General features: G+C 42.0%; 1 protein-coding gene across 4 annotated transcripts in view; it reads right to left on the reverse strand.

Annotated features, from left to right (window-relative positions):
- The window catches only part of frem1b (Fras1 related extracellular matrix 1b), a 67,531-nt gene extending 47,160 nt beyond the window's left edge, over positions 1 to 20,371 (reverse strand). The window contains exons 1-15 of one of the 4 annotated variants that reach the window (XM_050055555.1): positions 20,189 to 20,371; positions 17,383 to 17,552; positions 14,692 to 15,042; positions 14,526 to 14,620; positions 13,234 to 13,493; positions 12,532 to 12,731; positions 11,654 to 11,977; positions 10,441 to 10,549; positions 10,206 to 10,337; positions 3,167 to 3,517; positions 2,816 to 2,958; positions 2,521 to 2,717; positions 2,244 to 2,334; positions 1,820 to 1,987; positions 1,369 to 1,577 (exon numbers count right to left, since the gene is read on the reverse strand). In XM_050055555.1, coding sequence (XP_049911512.1) covers positions 1,369 to 1,577; positions 1,820 to 1,987; positions 2,244 to 2,334; positions 2,521 to 2,717; positions 2,816 to 2,958; positions 3,167 to 3,517; positions 10,206 to 10,337; positions 10,441 to 10,549; positions 11,654 to 11,977; positions 12,532 to 12,731; positions 13,234 to 13,493; positions 14,526 to 14,620; positions 14,692 to 14,907 — 2,495 coding nt within the window. In that variant the 5' untranslated portion in view covers positions 14,908 to 15,042; positions 17,383 to 17,552; positions 20,189 to 20,371. Of the gene's footprint in view, positions 1 to 1,368; positions 1,578 to 1,819; positions 1,988 to 2,243; positions 2,335 to 2,520; positions 2,718 to 2,815; positions 2,959 to 3,166; positions 3,518 to 10,205; positions 10,338 to 10,440; positions 10,550 to 11,653; positions 11,978 to 12,531; positions 12,732 to 13,233; positions 13,494 to 14,525; positions 14,621 to 14,691; positions 15,043 to 15,554; positions 15,691 to 17,382; positions 17,553 to 20,188 lie in introns of those variants that run through there. The other 3 variants (XM_050055556.1, XM_050055552.1, XM_050055554.1) reach the window with 3 other exon arrangements.
- Positions 20,372 to 21,292: the final 921 nt, after the last annotated feature.

Consider the following 21,292-nt stretch of genomic DNA (forward strand, 5'->3'; position numbering starts at 1 on the left):
GTTTGGGCCCTTTTGGTTACTTCTCAATGACATCTGATCGTTATGTCCCCAAAAATCATCAATTGCCTCCTGTGAAATGCCGTGTACTGTGACACCTGCCATAGCGCCGGTCACTGAATGTTGATAGTTTGTCCGAGTGAGTGGAGGGGGGCGTGGCTTAGCCATAGGTCAACTGAAGAGTGGAGCGAGAGCGAGAGTGTGAGTGCGACACCTACTGACTGGGAAGTATGAATCCTATGTCTATCACCTTTCATTTATCATTTAAATAATATATAATGACACTTTTTTCCTCAGGTGCGAAAATTATTTTTGAAAATAATATTTTTAGGTTTGGTGAAGTCAAGTGAAGAGACGAGAGCCAGAATACTGAGACCAAAGGTTTCAACTCACACTCATACACCCACGTTTAAATAGCCACATCCGAATCACAGAGGAGACTGAATGTGTTATTTCCTCCTGAGGTTTTAGTTTATGTTACTGTGGGCTTCAGCAGCTGGATCAGTGAGGACACTGTAAACACCAAGTCCACCAACATCAAGTCAAAAGGCTGCAGACTAACAGTTTACATGTGGGTCTGCAGTGTGTCATCGTGGAACTCAAGTATGAAACCATCTCATTAGTGTGCTGTGGATTTTTTTCTGTGATATTCACACAGCTTTGATCATGTTTGGTCTCCATGAAGCTGCAGCCGGTCAACTTACTGTGCTGTTCCAGAGTTATTTTACAGTTTATTAACGTTTATAAAAACCTGGGTCTTATTTTGAATTTTTCTTCTTGTTAAATCCCATCATCTAAACCAGTGATGTGGGGGAGAAACAAAAACCAAGGATGCCTATTTAAACTGTGTATTATATTGTGTCTACTGTGTTTTAAATCTAAGCGAGTGCCTCAGTTAGGTTGCAGTTAAAGTTTACATCCAAGTATGTGAAAACATGGACGCTGTTTGAAGTTATTATATTCTGTAATGATCGGGAAGTTGATACGCAGATGGAAGCTTAAATGTTGACTACTCCCATTACTGTGAAGCAATTGGCGGACTTGAAAATTGATAAGCATTTGACTGACATGGGATTGTGAGTCTCTGAAAATTGATTATTAAGAAATGACTGGCTACGTCAAAAAATGGTTGTTCTGGAAGTCATGCATGCACACATCTAAAACAGTGGCTTCCCGGCTCTGCAGGGGGATGATATTGGAGACTGGTGCTGGTCTGGTGTCTCAGACAGAAGGTGAAAACAGGTGCTCCAGCACAGACAGCATGAGGAAAATAAAGGTTTTTTTAACCATTAAAGCATGTAAACTAAAACCTAAACCAAGTACAAGATCCATCCCACGCCCCCCCACACACACACACACACTGTGTCTGACCTGAGTCGGAGTCCTCTCAGGTCCTGCAGGGTGAATCTGTCCCCCTGCAGCAGCGTCCGACCCTGCAGCTCCAGCCGGCCGTGGTGAGCCGTCCTCTGAAGCTCCACCCTCAGAGCCTCCTCCCGGCTGTCCCGGTCCTGAACCAGGAGGTGCTCCTCGGTCACAAAGGCCCCTCCGCCCTCCTCCACCTGCAGCAGGTTGGTGAAGGCCTGACAACCACACAAAGGGTCAACCAACAAATCTGGATCTTCAAATGATGAGTGTTGATTGTTGAAATTTCAAAGTGCTCGTATGACAAAATAATTTCAAGAGGAGTAAAAGTTTACTGCATTTTCACTTTGATGGATCTGATGTGGAAAATATAAAACCCTCCAGTTGGAGATCATCATATTTCATACCACATTTCATATCAATAATCTTCAAAAAGCTCGGTCTGTGTTAGACCTCTGACCTCTGGCGCTTGGTCGTCCACAGGGGTGACGGTGATGTTGAAGAGAAGGCCGGAGACGGTGCCGCCGTGGTGGTCGCTGACGGAGAAGACAAACTGGATGAACAGTGGCTCCGGGCCGATGTCCTCCACGGGAGGCATGAAGGCCACTTTCATGTGGTTCACTGCGTGCTGAGAGAACACAAGGAGAAACAACTGAGTATTTATACTCCAGTACTTTATTTCAGTAAAGTTTTATGGCCAAAATACATGACCAGTCTGCTGCAGCATGCCCACAGCGGGGCACGTTTACTATAACCAACTGAAGCTGCTACACTGACCACAGAAGCCGTGCTTGCCCCTGCACGAGCACTGTACTACAACTACTTCTTGTCCGACTGAATTCTCATCTGCTGGTATGTTTGAGGATGTTTCATATGTTTCAAACCTGTGTGAAGGACTTTAACACCGGCACCATGTGGTCTCTCTTCATGGCGTTGGTGCTGTCTGTGTAGAACAGACGTCCTGCATCCATCAGCCTGAAGAGAAAAACAATATATAGGATCAATACGTGTTTCTTCTCCAGAGATCAGAATAAAAGTGCAAATCAGTCAGATTTTAGAGGTGTTCAGAGTTTTAATTATTTTGCTTTTTTTGTACTAAGCTAGGCTAAACCCATCCTGGACCTGAAGACAGCAGAGAGCAAGTCCCGCCCCTGTCCTTACCCAGGATGCAGTGGGCTGAAACAGGGCTGCGTGATGACGTAGGTCAGGTCTGTGTCTGGATGCTCTCTGTCGGTGAAGTGGAGATGAGCCTGGGTGACGTAAACCACCTCCGTCTCCTTCACCGTCAGAGAGCGCACGCTGCCGGAGACTTCCACCGGCAGCTGGTCCTTCACTGGGAAAACATGGACCACCACAGTCTGGATCCGCAGAGAGGAGACGGGTCAGTGTGACGGGATATATGGAATACTTTTCTATTATGATGAGAGAAATCAAACTCGTCACTTCTTTGACTCACGTATGTTTGGGAGAGGTTGGGCGGCTGGTGGCTGTCAGACAGAGTGAAGTCGAAGGAGTCCTCGAACTGTTCCTCTCCTGAGTGCTGGTAGTAGATCTGACCCTGGATCAGATCTCTCTGCAGGAAACTGTCCACAGGATCTCCTGCATGGACAGCAAACACATCATCAATAATTAAAACCCAGCAGCTGCATCACGGAATCCTGAGTTTGTTTGTTAACCTGCTACAACTCTGCAACATTTGGGTTACAAAGTCTGAAGAGTTCAGAGGATTTAAACCAACTGCACCTCCTTCTAATCTTATACAAACATATATTCTATCTTATATATCATATTTAATCACGTGACCCACCCTCACCTTTCTCGTGGGTAGAGGTCTTTCTGACCAGCTGCCCCGCCCGCGGGCTGGAGACCAGCTCATAGAGGATGTAGTCGTCACTAGAGTCCAGGTCAGAGGCCAGCAGCATGTACTCCTCCAGCCTCACGGTGCCGCCCTCCTGCACCTCCACCGCCACGTTGTTGATGAGGAACGGCGGGGAGTCATCTTTGGGCAGGATGTTGATGGGGAACTTGTGGCGGATGCTGTGGCGGCCGTCGCTGATGCGGAAGACTATGTGGTCACGGGTGGTGTCGCTGTCGGAGTGATGGTAGACGACCACACCCTCCCTCAGGTCCCGCACACGAAACATGAATGCCTTCCCGCCTTGAAGACAGGAAACAGGAAACACCATCAGACTGGAAGGCTGGAAAATAATTATTTCAATAAAGCCATCAATGATTTTTCATTGAAATTGTGACATGATGACACAGTAATATTATCATGGTCATAATATCATGATTTAAGTTTTCCATTCACAGCAGCGGACCACAGTCCATTACACGTGACACACATTTACATATTTAATGTTTAATATATTTTTTAATTCATGTGTTGTATCAATCTGTATTTATTTGGAAAAATATTATTGTGACATTAATTGATTTTAATCCATCAATCAGTCAATATATTTGTCACATGAAATCATATGATATTTTTTCAGTGAAATCATTTTCATGTCACTCAGCCATAAAATTGCCATCAAAAATGGAACAACCTTAAAATTACAATAATGTAAATTAATGTTTACAGAGTCACCAGATTAAAAGAAAAAATACATGGACAAACACTTTTGAAATGTATATTATTAAAGGTCCAGTGTGTAAAATTTAGGGGGATTTAGTGGTGAGGATTACAGATTACAGATTACAGATTACAACCAGTTGAAACTGGTAAAAGCTGGTAAAGTAAAAACACTGAATAAAGACGTTTCACGTACAAATCAGTCTTTTTCTGATGCTGTTTGGCAAATTGCAGATGGCCCGCTCGCCCGGTGCCTGTTTTCTCTGATAACTTAAGATCCAGACGTTCAGGAGGATTTTACCTGGAGCTGAATTATCCACAGAGGCTTCCTCCTCTCCAAAACAAACAGACCAGCTGATTTAAACCGGTAAAAACACTGAATAAAGCAGTTTCGAGTTTGTCTTGCTTTGGGTCTGAATCAGGGACTAATTTTGCCTAGAGTTGGTTCGTGTTCTCACGGCAGCATTTACAAGCGGACCAGATCAAATACCTGCGTCAGAAAGATGCTGATTTTTCCATGTAGGAAAAATCCAACAACAATAAAACAGTTTTCCCTTTCTAGAGCCAGGGCTTAGTTTGTCCATTCTGGGCTCTTCTAGAAACATGGTGATCTCTGTAGACAAGGACCTGCTCCCAGTGTAGATATAAACGTCTCATTCTGAGGTAACAAAACACAAGAACTCTTATTTTCAGGTGATTATACACTAAAGAAAACACACTGATTATGTTACATTTCTGCAGATATATCCCCTCTTAATCCTACACACTGGAGCTTTAAAGTTAACGCTTAAAAATATGTGTCTATAATCTTCTTTTAGCTCCACAAGATAATGTTTTTTAGTATCAATAACAAATAGAAACTGTGGCGCCTGAACTCATCGTTGTCAGTCTGAAGAGTTGGACCGAACATGAAAAACTTGTGTGTCCTACATTAATGAAATGTAGGCCGTGTCCATCTGTCAGCTCTCTGCTGCTGGCTGGCCTCCCTCACACTGTACAACATGCTAACCGCTAACAGCAGAGCGGCCTACTGTCGGACATGTGTTGTTGTCAGAGGACGGCTCCGTTTCCAGCCAAAGCTTCGCACTTTGATTCAATTACCGTCTCCAACACAGGCACTGTTTTTTTTATCTCCCATTGTCACTTGGAAATAACAAGTTTCTCTTAGCGCCTGAAGGCACCGTGAGGCGCTGGCTGGGGTTTGTGCTGCGAACACCGGTGGGGTAAAACATGGCGTCCTTCCCGGTGGCCGCCCGGTTGCCAGGATTGGGGGGCTTCTTGTCTCCCTGCGCGTGCCAGAGAGACAGAAGGGCAAGGTCAGCAGACAGATTGAGAGACGAGCGGTCGCGAGCCCGAACCTCATTAGCAACTTTACCGAGGGAAACTGGCTACTGGTCCAAGTGATGGAAACAACTTGGTAATTGGGCCCAAAGGTGGCGTTGGGCAGCAGGCCCATAAAGAAGAAATGGGATGGGAGGTGTGTGTGTGTGTGTGTGTGTGTGTGTGTGTGTGTGTGCAGCAGGACAGGCAGCCATCCATTTGGCTGAAGGCGTTGGACCGAGCCTGCAGTGACTGTCCCCCCCGAGTCACAGCATGGAGGGTCAGCGGCACTCTCCTCTGAGACACAGCTCCACCAGAGGACCCACTCACTGCTTCCTACAGGCCTCCAACATACATACATTCATACATACATACTATCTGACAGACAGACAGACAGACAGACAGACAGACACACACGTGCAGAGCCAAACTTTTGTTCCTTCTAAACAACGAGCGGCAGATAAACAAGAGTCCAAATTGAGGAGATAAAAATGATGCTGGAGCAGGTGCTGCTGTCCAACATGGAGGAGGGGGAGGGGAGGGGAGGGGGGTGGAAACATGCCGAGTGGGACAAAAGTTTCAACAACCATCCAACTACTACACTGTGGCGATGAACATGGTGTGTGTGCGCTGGTTTTGATGTTTAAAAAAACAACAACCGGAGAGTCAGGAAAAACAGGGGGGACTGTGGGACGAGTCAACAGGGACCGTCTACAAAGTGCAACACCGAAAAGAGATGCGATAAAAATATTCAATAACTTCACTCTTATAACGTGCAGTGTCCCAAAAAACACTTCACACATCAGTGGTCTCCTGTTGGTTATACTATTACACTGAGGTTGAAAAAAGTGTTCTGCATAATTTGGGGGAATTTCATTGGAAAAATATTCAATAACTTCAGACAAACTAATGTTGATGAATTTAGTCATAATAATCTTCTAATTCAAAAAAGACAAATTAAATTAAATTGTCGGCCACATGTGATGTCAAGTTTTTCTGATTTCTGTCTGTGGAGACGGAGCAGCGGAGTGAATGTGTGATTAACTTAACCGTTGGTTCATTCATGTAGAAATATAACGCTGCGTTTCTTCCACCAACAGGGCTCTCATTTTAGTGTAGAGCGTCAGACTGAATTTACCAACGCACCATGTCAGGTCACTCACTCTCCGGGACCGCCAGTGTTACTTGAATAAGTAAACACTGACCAACGGGACCAGACTGGCCGACCCGTATGCTCTCACTCAGTGGATGGATGATGTCACAGGAAGCCAATCTTACAAAGGAGGACCACACTTGTTTGTTTTGCTATGGAAGCTAACGTTAGCTAATGTGCTAAAAAGTTAGCGTTCCAGAGAAATCCAATATTCCTCTTAATCCCTCCCCAGTTTCTGATGAGGTGGACATGATAACCCTTAATACACATAACCTTATTCATCCCTACAACAGGAAATACTTTTTCCCTAACCTGATATGAAGTGTGCGCTGCACATGTGAGCATTTTTGATGATGGCCTCCGTCCAGTCCTTTGGTCTTATCACATTTAACCATAGTTGTCTTTGTTTTTGTTGACGGGCAGTGGCGGCTGGTTTTGAGCCATGACTCCTTCTATTCTGGCTCCCAATAACACAACAAGACAAACACATTTTAACACTCCTATGTAGCCTACAGCCCTGTGGGGGAGAGGCAGCTGCACCTCCAGCTGATAACATGATGTCATCGTGACGTCGGCCCTAAAAGGGTCTGTACACGACATGCTCAAGGCACAACCTTTAGCTCCAAATAAAAAACAAAAACAATCTGGAAATGAAGGAAATCTGAAACGACTGTATGAGGAGTACAGCCGTGTAGATGTGAGACCCGTGTCGGAACTGGCTGATGCTACACGATAAAGTCTGCGTTTGAGGGTGGGACTTAGCGAAGGGTCAGTTGTCTCTCAAACAAATGCCTGTGCACACACGAGTAAATGCACCAATGCACTTATGCAGCTAATATTAAAAATGTATTTACCGTAGTTTGGGATGCATGGTTTGCTGTTTGCCATCTTTGTTGGTTTTATACTGCTCGTCCGTAGTGATCCAAGTGTCCTGAAGCCCCGACATAAAAAGTTGTTTGGAAAAACATCATTTGAACTCTGTTTTTAGCCTCATTGTAGCCTGTAGCTCTGACTGCCTCTCTGGGCACTGCGCTCACGTGTGTGCTGGATCACTACGGACGAGCAGTATGGAGATATTTTGTGGTTTCAATTATGTGTTTTTGGACGTTTGAATCTGGGGCGCCGTCAGCCTCCATTAGGTGGAGTTGTGTTGCTACCTCCTCTCCCCTTGGATCTCTGTAAGTGATGTGAGGACTCTAAAACTTCACCTGAGCCTCCCTCGGCAAATGGGTGAGTAGATAATGGCTACAGTTTTATTTTTGGGTGCACTATCCCTTTAAGTGGTTGCAATTGATGGTCCTGATTAACAACATAATTACATCTAATAATTTTTACCAAAAAAAGTTTCACCTCAGTCATTCTGTCAAACAACACACACTCAAAAAGTTTGTTAAACAGAGTTTAAACATCATTATGATTCAAATCATTTCCATCCTGAATATTTATTGTTAGTGATTGTTTCATTGGCTCTCAATGGGAGTCTTTAATTTTCAAATTTTCGGACTCTTTTGCAACCGTTTGAACGACCTCAGGGTCAGGAAGACAAATCTAAGGGGTCATGAGAAGTTTTTGATTTTTTCTGTCAGATACTAAATATTCAAACATCCTCCTGCCTCTAAAAATGCCTCAAATGAAGCATTCATTGAAGGTTAAAGTCAAACGTTGACACTGGTGTAAATCACGTCACAGATATAGTTTTCATGATGGTTTGTAACTGTGGAAGGAGCAGGAGAAAGTTTGGGTTTGTGAGTTTGCTCTCCTCCACATGTATTAAGATGCTAAATTAATCTCCAAACCCAGATTTCCTGAGTGAGAGCCCTCTGCGAGGTGCTCCTGCAGGTCACGATTATTAATTGTGTCTAAATTAAAGATGTTAAATATCAGCCACAAATGTGATGAAACGAGCCGGAGAATCAACAGAGAACACTCCTCCCCTCCCTCTGAGCCTCCCTCTGTTCCTGCACGTCTAAAGCAGCCATGAAAGGTTAACTCCCTGCATGAACCCCCCGGGGCGCCTGCACTCCTGCCACCTCACCCCCCCTCCCCCCTCTCCGCTCCCCTCCTAGCTGGTAGCATGAAAACCTGTTTGGGGACAGTGCATCTGCTCCCTGTGCACGGCGGCATGAAATGGCATAAATCCTCTCCAATCTGCTCGGTCCAGAGACAAAGAGGCCGTCCTCCCAACGCGCTGGGCTGGAAGGGACAGACGTGGACGGAGAGGGAGGCGGCGGCAGCAGCAGCCCCCCCTCCCCCCGGCCAAAGTGGCCGCGGCCCCATTTTACACCTGATTAGGAAACACATGCAGGGCCACTAGACATATGCTTCCCCAGCCACACCACAGTCCCTGACGGATGGGCAACACATGGAGGAAAAAGGGCGGAAAAGGCCAGACGACGTTCTCTGGGAATTCCCAGGGCGGTGTGTGTGTGTGTGTGTGTGTGTGTGTGTGTCGGAATACCAGCACGGGAGTTAAGGAACCGAGGTACGAGGACGGAGGATCAAACTGGGGCTCTTTCTCACAGTAACGGGGCCCCATCTGTACACTGCATGTAAAATAAAAAACTACAAATGTCTGTTTTGCTGCCCTCCATCATCAGGCTGCACCCGGTACACGTGCTGCATCCAGTCAGAGAGGTGCTGACATGATGCTTCTTGTTGTGCTTTGTACTTTAAACCCACACTTACACCTCAGGATACAAGAGGTGGAACTCATGGAGGAAATGTTTCTTGAATAACAGTGAATATTCACAGGTTAAAGAAATGCAGCAGTGTGGGCTTCTTGTAGTCTTAAAAAATATTATTCAATGTTTATTTTATTTTATCGTGAAAAAAAAAAGTTTTGTCTCATTATTTTGTATGTGCGCACTTACTTATTTACTTCATTTCTGTTTTATTTATTTAATTGATCGATTTTAAATGTTATTGAGGTGAGAGACCGAACAGGCCCCCGGAGGATTCTTAAATCTCAGTTGCACAACTTGTTCTTCATTTGTTGCTCATTTCTGTCGTTTTGTTTGTTTGTCCAGCTCAGACCAGAGATTCTCAACAAGACGAAACCATTTCATTACGTAGCAGAGAAAAGTGTCAGCGGTGTGAACTGGTCGTCTGAGCTGGACTCAAGCCGTCTGATGGTGTCACCTGACACTCAGTCAGCTGGTCAGATGGCCGGTGGCTTTCACTATTTTTTGGATGACTAAATATGTATGTGTGCATGTTTATATGTGTACTTATTTATTTCATTAATTTTTATTTCATTTATTTTGTAAACTTACTTTATTAAAGGTTAGGTAAGGTCTTAGTGAAATATTATATCGTATATATACTTTATACCACAACATGAAAGTGGTTGGATTCATGGAGAAACTCAAAAACAGTAAAAAAAAAAAAAATCAACAGGTTTGAAAAATTGCTGTGTGATTTTTTTTTAATCTAATTTTAATTTTCAAAACTGTTTTGTTTCATTATATTTGTATGCCTGTATGTGTACTTATTCATTTAATTATTTCTTATTTTATTTGTTTATTTTATTACAGTTTACATTAGGTCTTATTATATGTTATATTTGTTGCTATATATTTTTCTTTTTTCCTTTGTTTTAAAATATTTTTTAATGCACAGATGGAAATATTCTGCGTTTTACATGACGTGACTGAACTGTAACTGAGCAAGAAGCTGAACAACAACAAGTCACCACGTATTTCGTTAAAGAATTTAAATGAACCAACAGATGATGGTTAATTATGGCGCAGCCGCTGTTTGTCCTCATCCAAATGTAAATCCAGTGACCTCTGACCTCACCTCTGACACTGAGGCGTCCATGAAGAGGTCCGTCCACGGCCACCAGGTAGACAGCGTCGATGTTGTCGCTGTCGACTATCTGCAGCTCCTCCCACGTGATTGGTCGGGACTGACCCTCCAGCAGGTCCAAACCTGAGACATCAGAGACAGATGACGACAGATCTGAGGACAGAATCCTTTTACAAATACAAGTTAAATTAACTGAATGATTTTTTTTATTGGAAAACTTTTGTACCCATGTTCCAGGAGACTCTGGGTGCATTTGTTTCAGCCGCCCTGATGGAGATGTGGACCATGATGGGCGGGCTGGTCATGTAGGAACTGTCTATAGCCTGAAACTCCACCTTACATTAACAAACATCAACAGTATGTTACAAGGTTTATGACAGGAGACGTAATATTTGACCACAGACATAACAGATCTATTAATTAAAAGGGAACAACTGTGCTCCTCCTCATTTGCTGTCAGACAGATAATGTATAAATGTTGGATGTTTATAGTAAATGTGACCAAAGTTTAAAATATTGAGGTAAACATATGTAACCCCAACAAGACAAGCTGATGTCAGATCGAGACAGATTTCTTTATGGTCAAATTCATCATAAATGCTCATGAGACGAGGCTCGACTTAAAATATTCCTCCTATCTTCAATTCAATTGTATTTTTTATCATATTTGATAATTTAGATTTTTAATTTACCTTTTTTTTTTAAAATTATCTTTATATTTATTTTTCATATTTTGTTTTCATTCAGATTTTTTAAATTCCATTTACTCTTCTTAATCTATCTTTTTTAATCTCTTTAATTTCATTTCCAGTTTTTGTTTTTTTTTCTTTTTTTAAATTCAATTTAATTTTTATTTTTAATTTTATTTGTAATTAATAAATCATTTTATCTTTCTTATTTGTTTGTCTTTTTTGTTTTTCTTTTACATTTTTTATTTCCATTCGCCCCTATTTTTATGTAAATTTCTCTCAATTTCAGTCTTATATTTATTTATTTTTTTTACTTTTAAATTAATTTTGCTTTATTTTTTTTACTTTATTTTTTTTTTCTTTTCATTGATTTTTGATTTTCTTTTCGCATTTCTTTTTATTCAATTTTAATTTCATTTTTAATTTTAATTTTTTATCACAAATTTTATTTTTCAATATTTGGTTATCTTGTCCCTGATTTTTAAAAAATTTGCTCCTTTTGTTTTTATTTCATTTTTTTTTTTTTTTTTGTATTTTAACTTTTTCTTCTTTTTTTCCATTTTTTTAAAATTTTTCCTGAAACGTACTTCCTGTTACCGTCTCAGGCTAAAAAAAACATTGAAGGTAGCTCTGGCAACACAAGTTTTTTGATTATACGTTTCTTACCTGATAAATTTTTTCTGAGACATGATTCTCAATGTTTCATGTCTGTTATAAACCCTTTACCATAATTAGCGTAACTTGCAGTACCTCATAGTTCCTGCGGTGTGATTGGCTGCTGTTGGGCGGCTGGTAGGCAACCTTCATCTCGTGGAGGTCCAGCCAGGTGAAGGACGTGACGGGCTTCGTGTGGTCATCCAGGTGGGTGATGTAGCCGTCGGCGGGCGGGACGGTCACATTGAAGACCAGCCTCTCCTGCGGCGTCTCATGATCTTTGGCGTCCAGGGAGGCGGTGGTGATTGGGGTCAGGATGAACTGGTCCACCTCCAGGATGAAGGAGGCCATGAAAGCGGCCTGAGGCGGCTGGTTCTGCATCGCACCATGGATCAGAACCGGCAACCACACTGACTCTGCCTGCCAGGAGGGTGAAGAGAAAAAAAAGATGCCATGTTTGTCCCAGAGAGCGCCTCTTTTCCTTTGTTTTTGGGACACATGTAAGTTTTAACACGACATGCATCACGTAGAAATCAACACATACCGCGACAACTTTTGCTGTTATATGTGGTGTTAAAGAGTAAGCCCCAGAATAGAGGATCAGACGTGTTAGAGATGACAGGTCTTCGTAATAAAGACACGCCGTTAACGAGTTAACAAGCAGAGGAAAAAAATGGTTTTAACATTAAGGATTTTTTGGAGCCTCTGAAACTTCCTGCTCCACATCCGTCACATCCACAGAGCTGAGAACATGAGATGTCACCTTTTGACTGCCAAAAAACCTCTCCACGCCTGTGACGCTGATCTCGCCTGGAAAACATCCGACCTGGGTATGACTGAAGCTGCAGTTTATCAACTTTGTCAATTAGAGCACTTTTCAGTAACGTTACTACAAGTTACTGTTTCCAACCCTGACGTCTGAGGAGAGTGAATGCTGAATAATATCAGCTTTGATCTCTGGATGTTGCCCGTACCTCCAGCAGGGCCCTGGTAGCCTGCTCCCTCAGCTCCACCCTGATGGGGATGTAGTCGATCTCTGGTGACGGAGGGCTGAGGTGCTGGTACTTGAGACCGGAGCTCAGGAAGTCCTGGCAGCTGGTTTTGAGGAACCGGACCTCCTTGGTGTCGTGAAGACACGGTTTGTTCCCGGGACAGAGCGCTGCCGTCTCTCTGCCTGAACGACGAAGACAAACAGAACAAATCCAACTGAGGAGATACAGCAGCTTCAAGTTTTGTTTCACATGTGCAAGCTTCAAACATCAAGAACACACAAAATCATTTCTAAATATTTTACTATTCTTATTTTTTATTAATTAATAATTCATATTTAATTTTTATATTTTATTCCAATATTTTTGTTGTGCAGTTTGATTTATTATTAACTTGAATTGTTTATGTCATTTAACTATTATAATAGATATTTATTTATGTCTGTTATTGTTTTATTGTTTTGTTATCATTATTTCTTAAATATTTTTTCAGAATTTTTTTTATTTTGTTTCATATTGTTTCAACAAATTAAAGACATAATTTAAGAATAATTTATATATATATATATATATATATATATATTTTAGTTTGTTATATTTTGTTAGTATTTTTGTGGCTATGGTTTAAAAGTCGATGAATAACTCAGACCATGAACCAGTGCTGCAATGTGTCCAGATGTGACGTACCCTTCCTCTGCGTGGAGTCCTCCTCCCTCACCAGCTGACCCAGAGCGGGGACACTGGTGTCGGTGGTCATCAGCCGGACGCTGCAGACCAGGTCTGCCGTGGTTCGGATGCTCAGGACGGAGCTGTCGATGGCGTTGGATAAGCTGTAGAAGAGAGGAACCACGAGCGGAGTGCTGCCCAGCTCCACCACAACGGACCCTGACTCCACCACCCGCACCTGCAGAACCATCATTTCCACCTGCGTATCTGAGGACGTGAACCTCCAGACAGAAACCACACAGCAGGTTAAAAGACAGTCTGTCAGGTTTGTTTAAATGTGTCATCAGTATCTGACCAAATGTCTCCCCTTCTGTTCCTGAGATATGACGTTAAAACATGATGATGTCACAGTCAAGTTGACCTTTGACCTTTTGGATATAAAATGTCATCAAGTCACTATACCTTCGACCTTTGACCCTCCACAGCCAAATGCTAACCAGTTTATTCTTTGGTCCAAGCGGACGTTTGTGTCAAAGTTGAAGAAATTTCTGTTCCAGAGTTATCAGGAGAGTAGGACTGACGGACAGCCCGAAAACATAACCCCTCAAGCTGCAGTCATCACCAGTGTGGAGACATTAAACAGCTGGGAAGAGCTGATCTGACACTTTAGTAAAGTTTCAGGGTAAATTTAACCCTGTGTGACCCACAAAGACTGATTTTGGTCCATTTTTTGGGAGGGTAGGGGATCTTTAAGGGGAGGTCGCGGGTCAACAGTATATGCAATATAAAAGTTGTATTCAGTAATTATTTAATACACACTGTGTGCGATTGCAGCATCAAAGCATCCTGGAGGGACTGACCAAAAATTAAATGCATTTTTCCCACTCGCTCTTTGCTTGTACGAACCAGCTCTCACAGCAGCTCTTTTTCTCTGCTCCTGTTGCAGCTTGACTCCTCTCCATGGATGTATAAAGAGAACTCTGCAGCTGAGAGACTGGTTGAGGTTGAGAAATATCCCGAGCTAAATGACCCACAATCCCGTCATTGTAAAGACCATGGCCAAGAAGCTTTAACTTGTTGAGTCATAGCTCTGGAGGTCGGCTCTTCAGGTGAGAGATCAAGTTTAATGAGTCGCTGTCGACACATGATTCGTAGCTAATGCAGAGGGGGAAGAGCTTCAGATCTTTCAGTAAAAGTAGTAATAACTTTGTGTGGTCGACTGTTGATGAGCTGCAGTGTGACGCGTCCTGTGTGTGCTGGGGCGGTGGCACCGGCATGTTTTCAGCTGAATGCTAACACTGCTGCTAACTGACCTGTAGACTCTCAGCATCACTGTGTCCTCGTCCAGCAGAGGACTTCCATTGTGGACATATTTCACCTCATCCTCCAGGAAGCTGCAGTCAAACACCTGCAGAGAACCAAACACCAGTAACACCACTGTTATCTGTACCTCTATATGTGCAGCAGGTGTGTCCTCACCTGTGGAGTCAGCCTCCCCACCCTCTGACTGACAGGCTCGTTCATCACCACCTCCACCTTACAGTCGGCAGTCGGATCCACGCTGATCTGCAGCTCCTTCTGTGTGATGAACACCGAACGACCTCTGGTGACCTCCACGCCCGAGTTCACCACCACCAGACTCCCGCTGCAGACGGCCGACATGGCCAGCAGCAACAGCACGCTGACAGCGGCCATTTTGGATCAGTGAGGCTTCCTTGTTGCACAGGTTTGGGTGAATAGTTGTGTTCTGAAGTGAAGAATGAAGGACTCAGTGTTTTCCATTCACTCTGCCTCCACCCACATCGTCCTCTTTAGTCTGGTGTCAACAACCTGCAGGAGAGTTTGAAGAACAAACAAATATAACTCTGAGTTTGTCCACACCGCGCTGCTGAGACATCCATCCACACCCAAACACCTACACGACAGGAAAACAGTTTGGAAATGAGGCTTGTGTGTGCAGGAAGCCCCACAATGATGGAGATTCATAAAACACAATCAGGTGTATGCACAGCTTTATAAATCTGATGAAAAGAATGTGTCTGCACATTTCTGCCTTTGTGCCTACACACAGTTTTATGCATCTGACTCCTGGTCTGTTTGTTTCTGAGAGGAAGAGACCTCTGTGAATAATTCAGCTCTGAATTCTAACCAGAAGAAGTTTCAGCTAGTTGCAATCTGTAATCCTCACTGCTAGATGCCACAAAATCCCCCTAAATCTTACACACTAAACCTTTAATTGAAAAAAAAAGCAAACAGCTGTAAACGTGACCCTTGACCTCGTCCAACACACAAACTTCTCCCCTCACCCCTGAATCTGAGGATGCTCTTACGTGAATACTTACAAGACAAGCTCCTGAACAGCTCCAAACCTTCTCCAACGTCACCATCTACCCCTTAAAACTCTTAAAAATGATCAGCTGCTCAGCTCTAAATCCTTACAACTGCCCCAAAACTCCTCTAAATCCTCCAAAAAACTCCCAGCATGCAGCTGGCCGGCCCCACTTCTTCCCCCGCTGCCCCACACTCCCAGCCGGAAAACGCTTTCACCCTCCATTTCACTTCAAAACTAAAACCCACTGCAAGAAACAAGGGGTTAATCTGTGTGACCCCGCAGAGGTGCTGGAAATGGCAAAGGACGGGCGGAGCGGGGGGGAGGAGGGGGAGGAGGTGTTTTCAGGATCAAAGCAGGGCACCAACTGGAGCCGGCGTGTCACTTCCCATCCAGGCAGACGAGCGTCGGTTCGTTAGTTTGGTTTGAGCTGGATGTGAGTGCAGCTCGGTGGAGACAGACCTTACATGGAGATCAGGATGTGTGTGATCTTTATCACGCTGTCACAGAAAATCCACAAAGCTTAGTGAAAACTTTGTAAATTGTTCAGGATTTAGTTTTGCCTCAGATTGGTGTTTTTAAAGCAGCAGCTGGGTGTATGTCTTTAATGATGTTACATGTATTTTATATACTGTCAGTGTAGTAATGAGGTGTCTGACAACACATCAGTGCTCTTTAATTTGCCCGTAAGTGTTGCGTGACAATCGTTTTGCCCTTTGAAAGGACCGGTGTCAATTTTGGCAGCTATTTTAGATTCAGTCTAAATCTTGAGATGGAATTGTTTATTAGTTTAATCACATTTTAGTCATTTTTACCCTTCATATTCAAAATGTTTGAGTCAACTTTTAGTCATTACTTGGGTCAAAATTTATTTTAACTTTCCTAATTAGGCTACTACAGGAATCAGAAATTAGAATCAAGGTGACATGTTGTATAAACATTTCATTTAGTCCTATTTTTGTTTTCCTACAACAGCAAATAATTTCTACAGGTTTACAAACTTGAATTTTTCTCCAGCAGAGTTTTGACAGGTTTAAAGGATGATTTCCGAGCACACACTGATCATGGTGAAAAATCTCTATATGGTCTCAAAAACTCAAAAAGTCAACAAATTACCAGCCACTTAGATTACTGCAATTCCTTCGCTCTGTGGCAACAGTAAAAAGAAATCCCTCTCGCACCTTCAGCTCATCCAAAACTCCAGCTGCCAGAATCTTGACTCGCACTAGAAAACACGACCACATCGCACAGATGCTGGCCTCCCTCCACTGGCTACCTGCTGCTTTTAGAATTGATTTTAAGATTTTATTGATTACTTACAAAGCCCTGAGAGGCCTCGCTCCAAGTTATATAACAGTAATCTTGTATCACTCTATGTTCCCTCTGGCACCCTGAGATCCTCAGATGCATCTTGTTCAGAGGTCTAGATTCATTCCAGAGCTTTTTTTTCGTCATATTTGTTTTTTTCAAGATCTATTGTTAGCTTGTCATCCTCTTGTTTTCGTCATGGAAAAAAGGTCATTGACAAATGCACTTCCATCAACAAAATTAACACTGGAAAGGAGACATATTGGATTCTGCTGACGATATCTTCAGCTGTACTAATACAACCTGATGATACAAACTGATGCAACGAAATCTGAACACAAGTGGACAGCGGAACACCTTGGAGACACAATGTAAGACACAATTGTAAACGCTGATGTGTCTCAACTGTCCGCTTGTGTTCAGTCACCAAAACTCATTTGAAAGCCAAGTGTAAATGGGGTTTATGTTTGGTTGTAGCCTAGCTTACACAGGTTGGTACGCCAGATAAAGTTTTAGAAATAAAGTTTTTTTACCCCAAGTCCTTCAGGCAGATAACAGAAATGCTTCCACTCAGTTTCCAGCCTGAGGATTGGTGTTCTTGTCTCTGCAGAAACGACTGAGCGTTGGATCCAAACAGCAGGCTGAGGCAGGACGTCTGTTAAATGATCCACCAGCTGCTGCAGCGACTGGAAGTGACTCACGGCTGCTGAATAGGAAACATACACTGCAGCTCTGAGGTGAACTGACACGGCTCTGAATGAAACATGATAATTAGGTTCAGATCCGACCACAGTCAGACCCACACGGGCCTTTGAACACTGATGCTGACACTTCCTGGACTGGGGCTGTCTGTAGCTGGTAACTGTGCCCACATTTCATTCCAAACATACCAAGTGTTCAGTGTTTCCTTCAGATTTACATGTTTTATACAGTGAAGTGACAAAAGATTCTGAGAGTCTCCAGTAAAACACAGAATACTAATAAGGCTACTTCAACTACTGCTGCAAATACCACTGTGACAAATGCTACAACCACTGCTAATGCTACTGTTATGGTTGGTACAGCCACTACCTCACCAGTTACTACTGGTACCACTAGTAAAGACAACACGTGTGATGATGGCCACGATGGAAGAAAATGATGAAGGAAACCATTTTACTGGTGTCTGAGCTCACCAATGTACGCAGCGTTTACATACGTAACTTTTGCTATTTGTGTTTAACTTAATCTTTTCATCCGTTGGTTTATCTGTTCGTACGTAAGATTATATGTTCGTACATAACTTTATCTTTTTTACATGTAACTTTAGCTATTTGTACGTAAGTTTATCTTTTCATACGTAACTTTAGCTATTGTATCTAAGTTTCTGTTTGTACGTAAGTTTATCTTTTCATATGTAACTTTAGCTATTGTATCTAAGTTTCTGTTTGTACGTTAAGTTTATCTTTTCAAACGTAACTTTAGCTATTGTATCTAAGTTTCTGTTCGTACGTAAGTTTATCTTTTCAAACGTAACTTTAGCTATTGTATCTAAGTTTCTGTTCGTACGTAAGTTTCTCTTTTCAAACGTAACTAGCTATTGTATCTAAGTTTCTGTTCGTACGTAAGTTTATCTTTTCATACATAACTTTAGCTATTGTATCTAAGTTTCTGTTCGTACGTAAGTTTATCTTTTCAAACGTAACTTTAGCTATTGAATCAAAATTTCTGTTCATACGTAAGTTTATCTTTTCATACGTAACTTTAGCTATTGTATCTAAGTTTCTGTTCATCCGTGAGTTTTTCTGTTCATACGTAAGGTAATGTTTAATACATAAGTTTATCTGTTGGTACATTCATTTATCTGTTCGTACAAAAGTTTATCTGTTTACATGACTTTCTCTTCGAACATAAGTTTATCTCTTCCTCTGAATTTTTCTGTTCGTACGTAACGTTATATATGAGTACTTAACTTAATCGTTTGTACGTGAGTTTATCTGTCTGTACATAACTTTTTGTGTTTGTACATACGTTTATCTTTTCATTTGTAACTTTAGCTATTGTATATAAGTTTCTGTTCATCCGTGAGTTTATCTGATCGTAAGTAAGGTTATATGTTGTACATACGTTTATTTGTTCAAACATTAATTTATCTGTTTGTACGTCAGTTTATCTGTTTGTCTATGAGTTTATCTGTTCGTAAAAGAGTTTATCTTTTTACGTGAGTTTCTATTCGTACATACGTTTATCTTTTTTGTATTTAAATTTAACTGTTCATGCATACCTTTATCTGATCATCTGTGAGTTTCTCTGTGTCTAAGAGTTATTCTGTTTGAACGTAACGTTATATGTTAGTATTTAATTTTGTCTTTTGTACTTGAGATTATCTGTCTGTAACTAACTTTATCTGTTTGTACATAAGTTTTGTCTTTTCATACATAACTTTAGCTATTTTATATAAGTTTAACTGTTCATACATTTATTTATCTGTACGTGAGTTTATCTGTTTGCATGTAAGTTAATCTTTTTGTCTGAGTTTTTTCTGCTCGTACAAGACTTTATTTACGTGAGTTTCTGTTCGAACATAAGTTCATCCTTTCATATTTAAGTTTAACTGTTCATGCAGAAGTTCATCTCTTCCTCTGTGAGTTTATCTGTTCGTACATAACGCTATATGTCACATTTTCATACATAAATTGCCTGAGTTTATCTGTTCGTATCTGAGTTTATCTGTTCGTACGTAGGGTTATATGTCGGTATGTAAGTTTATATGTTTGTACATGAGGTAATGTGTACCTATATAAATGTATCTTTCCATGTCTAAGTTTATCTGTCTGTACATGAGTTTATATTTTCGTACCTGAGTTTATCTCTCCATACAGTCAGTTTATCTGTTTGTTCGTCTAACAATTTATTTGTGAGTTGAGCTGTCCATTCATGAGTTTGTGTCCACAAAGTCAAATATTTGTCTGTATGGTGAGTTTATTTGTCCACACAGTGAGTTCAGACGCAGGTCTGCAGCAGCTCTGTGTTGTTGCAGCAGGTAGCAGCTGCAGCCCTGCAGGAGCTCAACACACTGCAACAAAACACTGCCGAGAAAGTTTCCACCGAACTCCTGCCGCCCTAATCACATCCTCAGCCTGTAAAACTGAAGGGACACAATTCCATGAATGACTGTGTTTGCAAGTGTTTTAGATTACAAAGAAGCCAAAAGACAGAAGAGCAAGGAAATAAAAGGAAGGAAATCCCGTCATTTTCCTCTAGTTTGTGTTTCTCCTCTGTGTCGAGGCCTGCTGGAGGTGTGTGTCGGCACGAGAGAGAGCAACAACCAAGGGTGTGTGAAAGCTGGTTGGCACCTACCTCCAAGTTGTTGGAGCTTCTCTGTTCGTCTTCTTCACCTTCTGCACACGCTCAAAAGACGAGGAATGCTGTCACACACACGTTCACACACACTTCACACTTTGCCACCACCCCCCTTCTATTCCACAGCTCGCCATCAACCCGAGACGTCTGGCATCCAACGACACAGAGAAAGAGGAGAGAGGGAGGGAAAGAGGGGGTAAACTTTGAGATAGGGAGAACAAAGGGCGAGTGAGTTTCCTCCAGTCTGTCCTGAAGCCAAAATCCAGAGAGAGGGAGAGCAGACAGGAAATGTGCTGAGAGGTTTCCAGGACTTTTATTTTTACAGCCCCCCTGGTCCACTGCCTCTGACTCTCTCTCTCTTTCTCTATGTCTTTATTTCTTTCTGTGACGCAGATTAATATGAAAATTCACCTTCTGTTCTCATTTTTGACCCACACCAAAGACCTGGACTACCTGAACTACCTGAGGACCTCATGTGATTACAGTCGTAATCACAATTACAGATGGTGCCTGTGTGATCAGATTTATTGAAATGCTACATTGACTATTGTTTATATTCTGTTTTATTTGCACTTGTTTCCTATTTGTACTGCAACTGCTGCACGACAAAAAAGTTTTATCTCATGAATGTTGGTCAAGAATTCAAGAAGTACTCAGATCCTTTACTAAAGTAAAAGCAGCCACACTACGGGGTAAAAATATTCTCTGACAAGTAAAAGTCCTGCTTTTAAAATTTTATTCAAGCAAAAGTACCAAAATATTAACATCAATTTTTATTAACGCTCCAAAAGTAAAGGAACGGCTCATTTCAAAACTACATTATTGGATTATAATAACTAAAGCTTAATGTGTTCATCACTGTAATGTGGCAGCTCATAAAGGATGAGCTCCTTTTAAATACTTCATTTACTGCTGGGTAGTTTAATCTATAATAAGTTATCCATAGCCATTGGTAGCTTTGTCACCTTCTACCTATGCCAATCCTCAATGCCTATGTGCAGTTTCACATAGATTGACCACGTCAGTGAGTAGAAAAACATGGGACAGACAGAATGACTGACTGACAGAATGACACACTGACAGTTTCCATGATTATGTACA

The sequence above is a fragment of the Epinephelus moara genome, chromosome 10 (genome assembly GCF_006386435.1).
Source record: "Epinephelus moara isolate mb chromosome 10, YSFRI_EMoa_1.0, whole genome shotgun sequence".
NCBI classification, from domain to species: Eukaryota; Metazoa; Chordata; class Actinopteri; order Perciformes; family Serranidae; genus Epinephelus; species Epinephelus moara.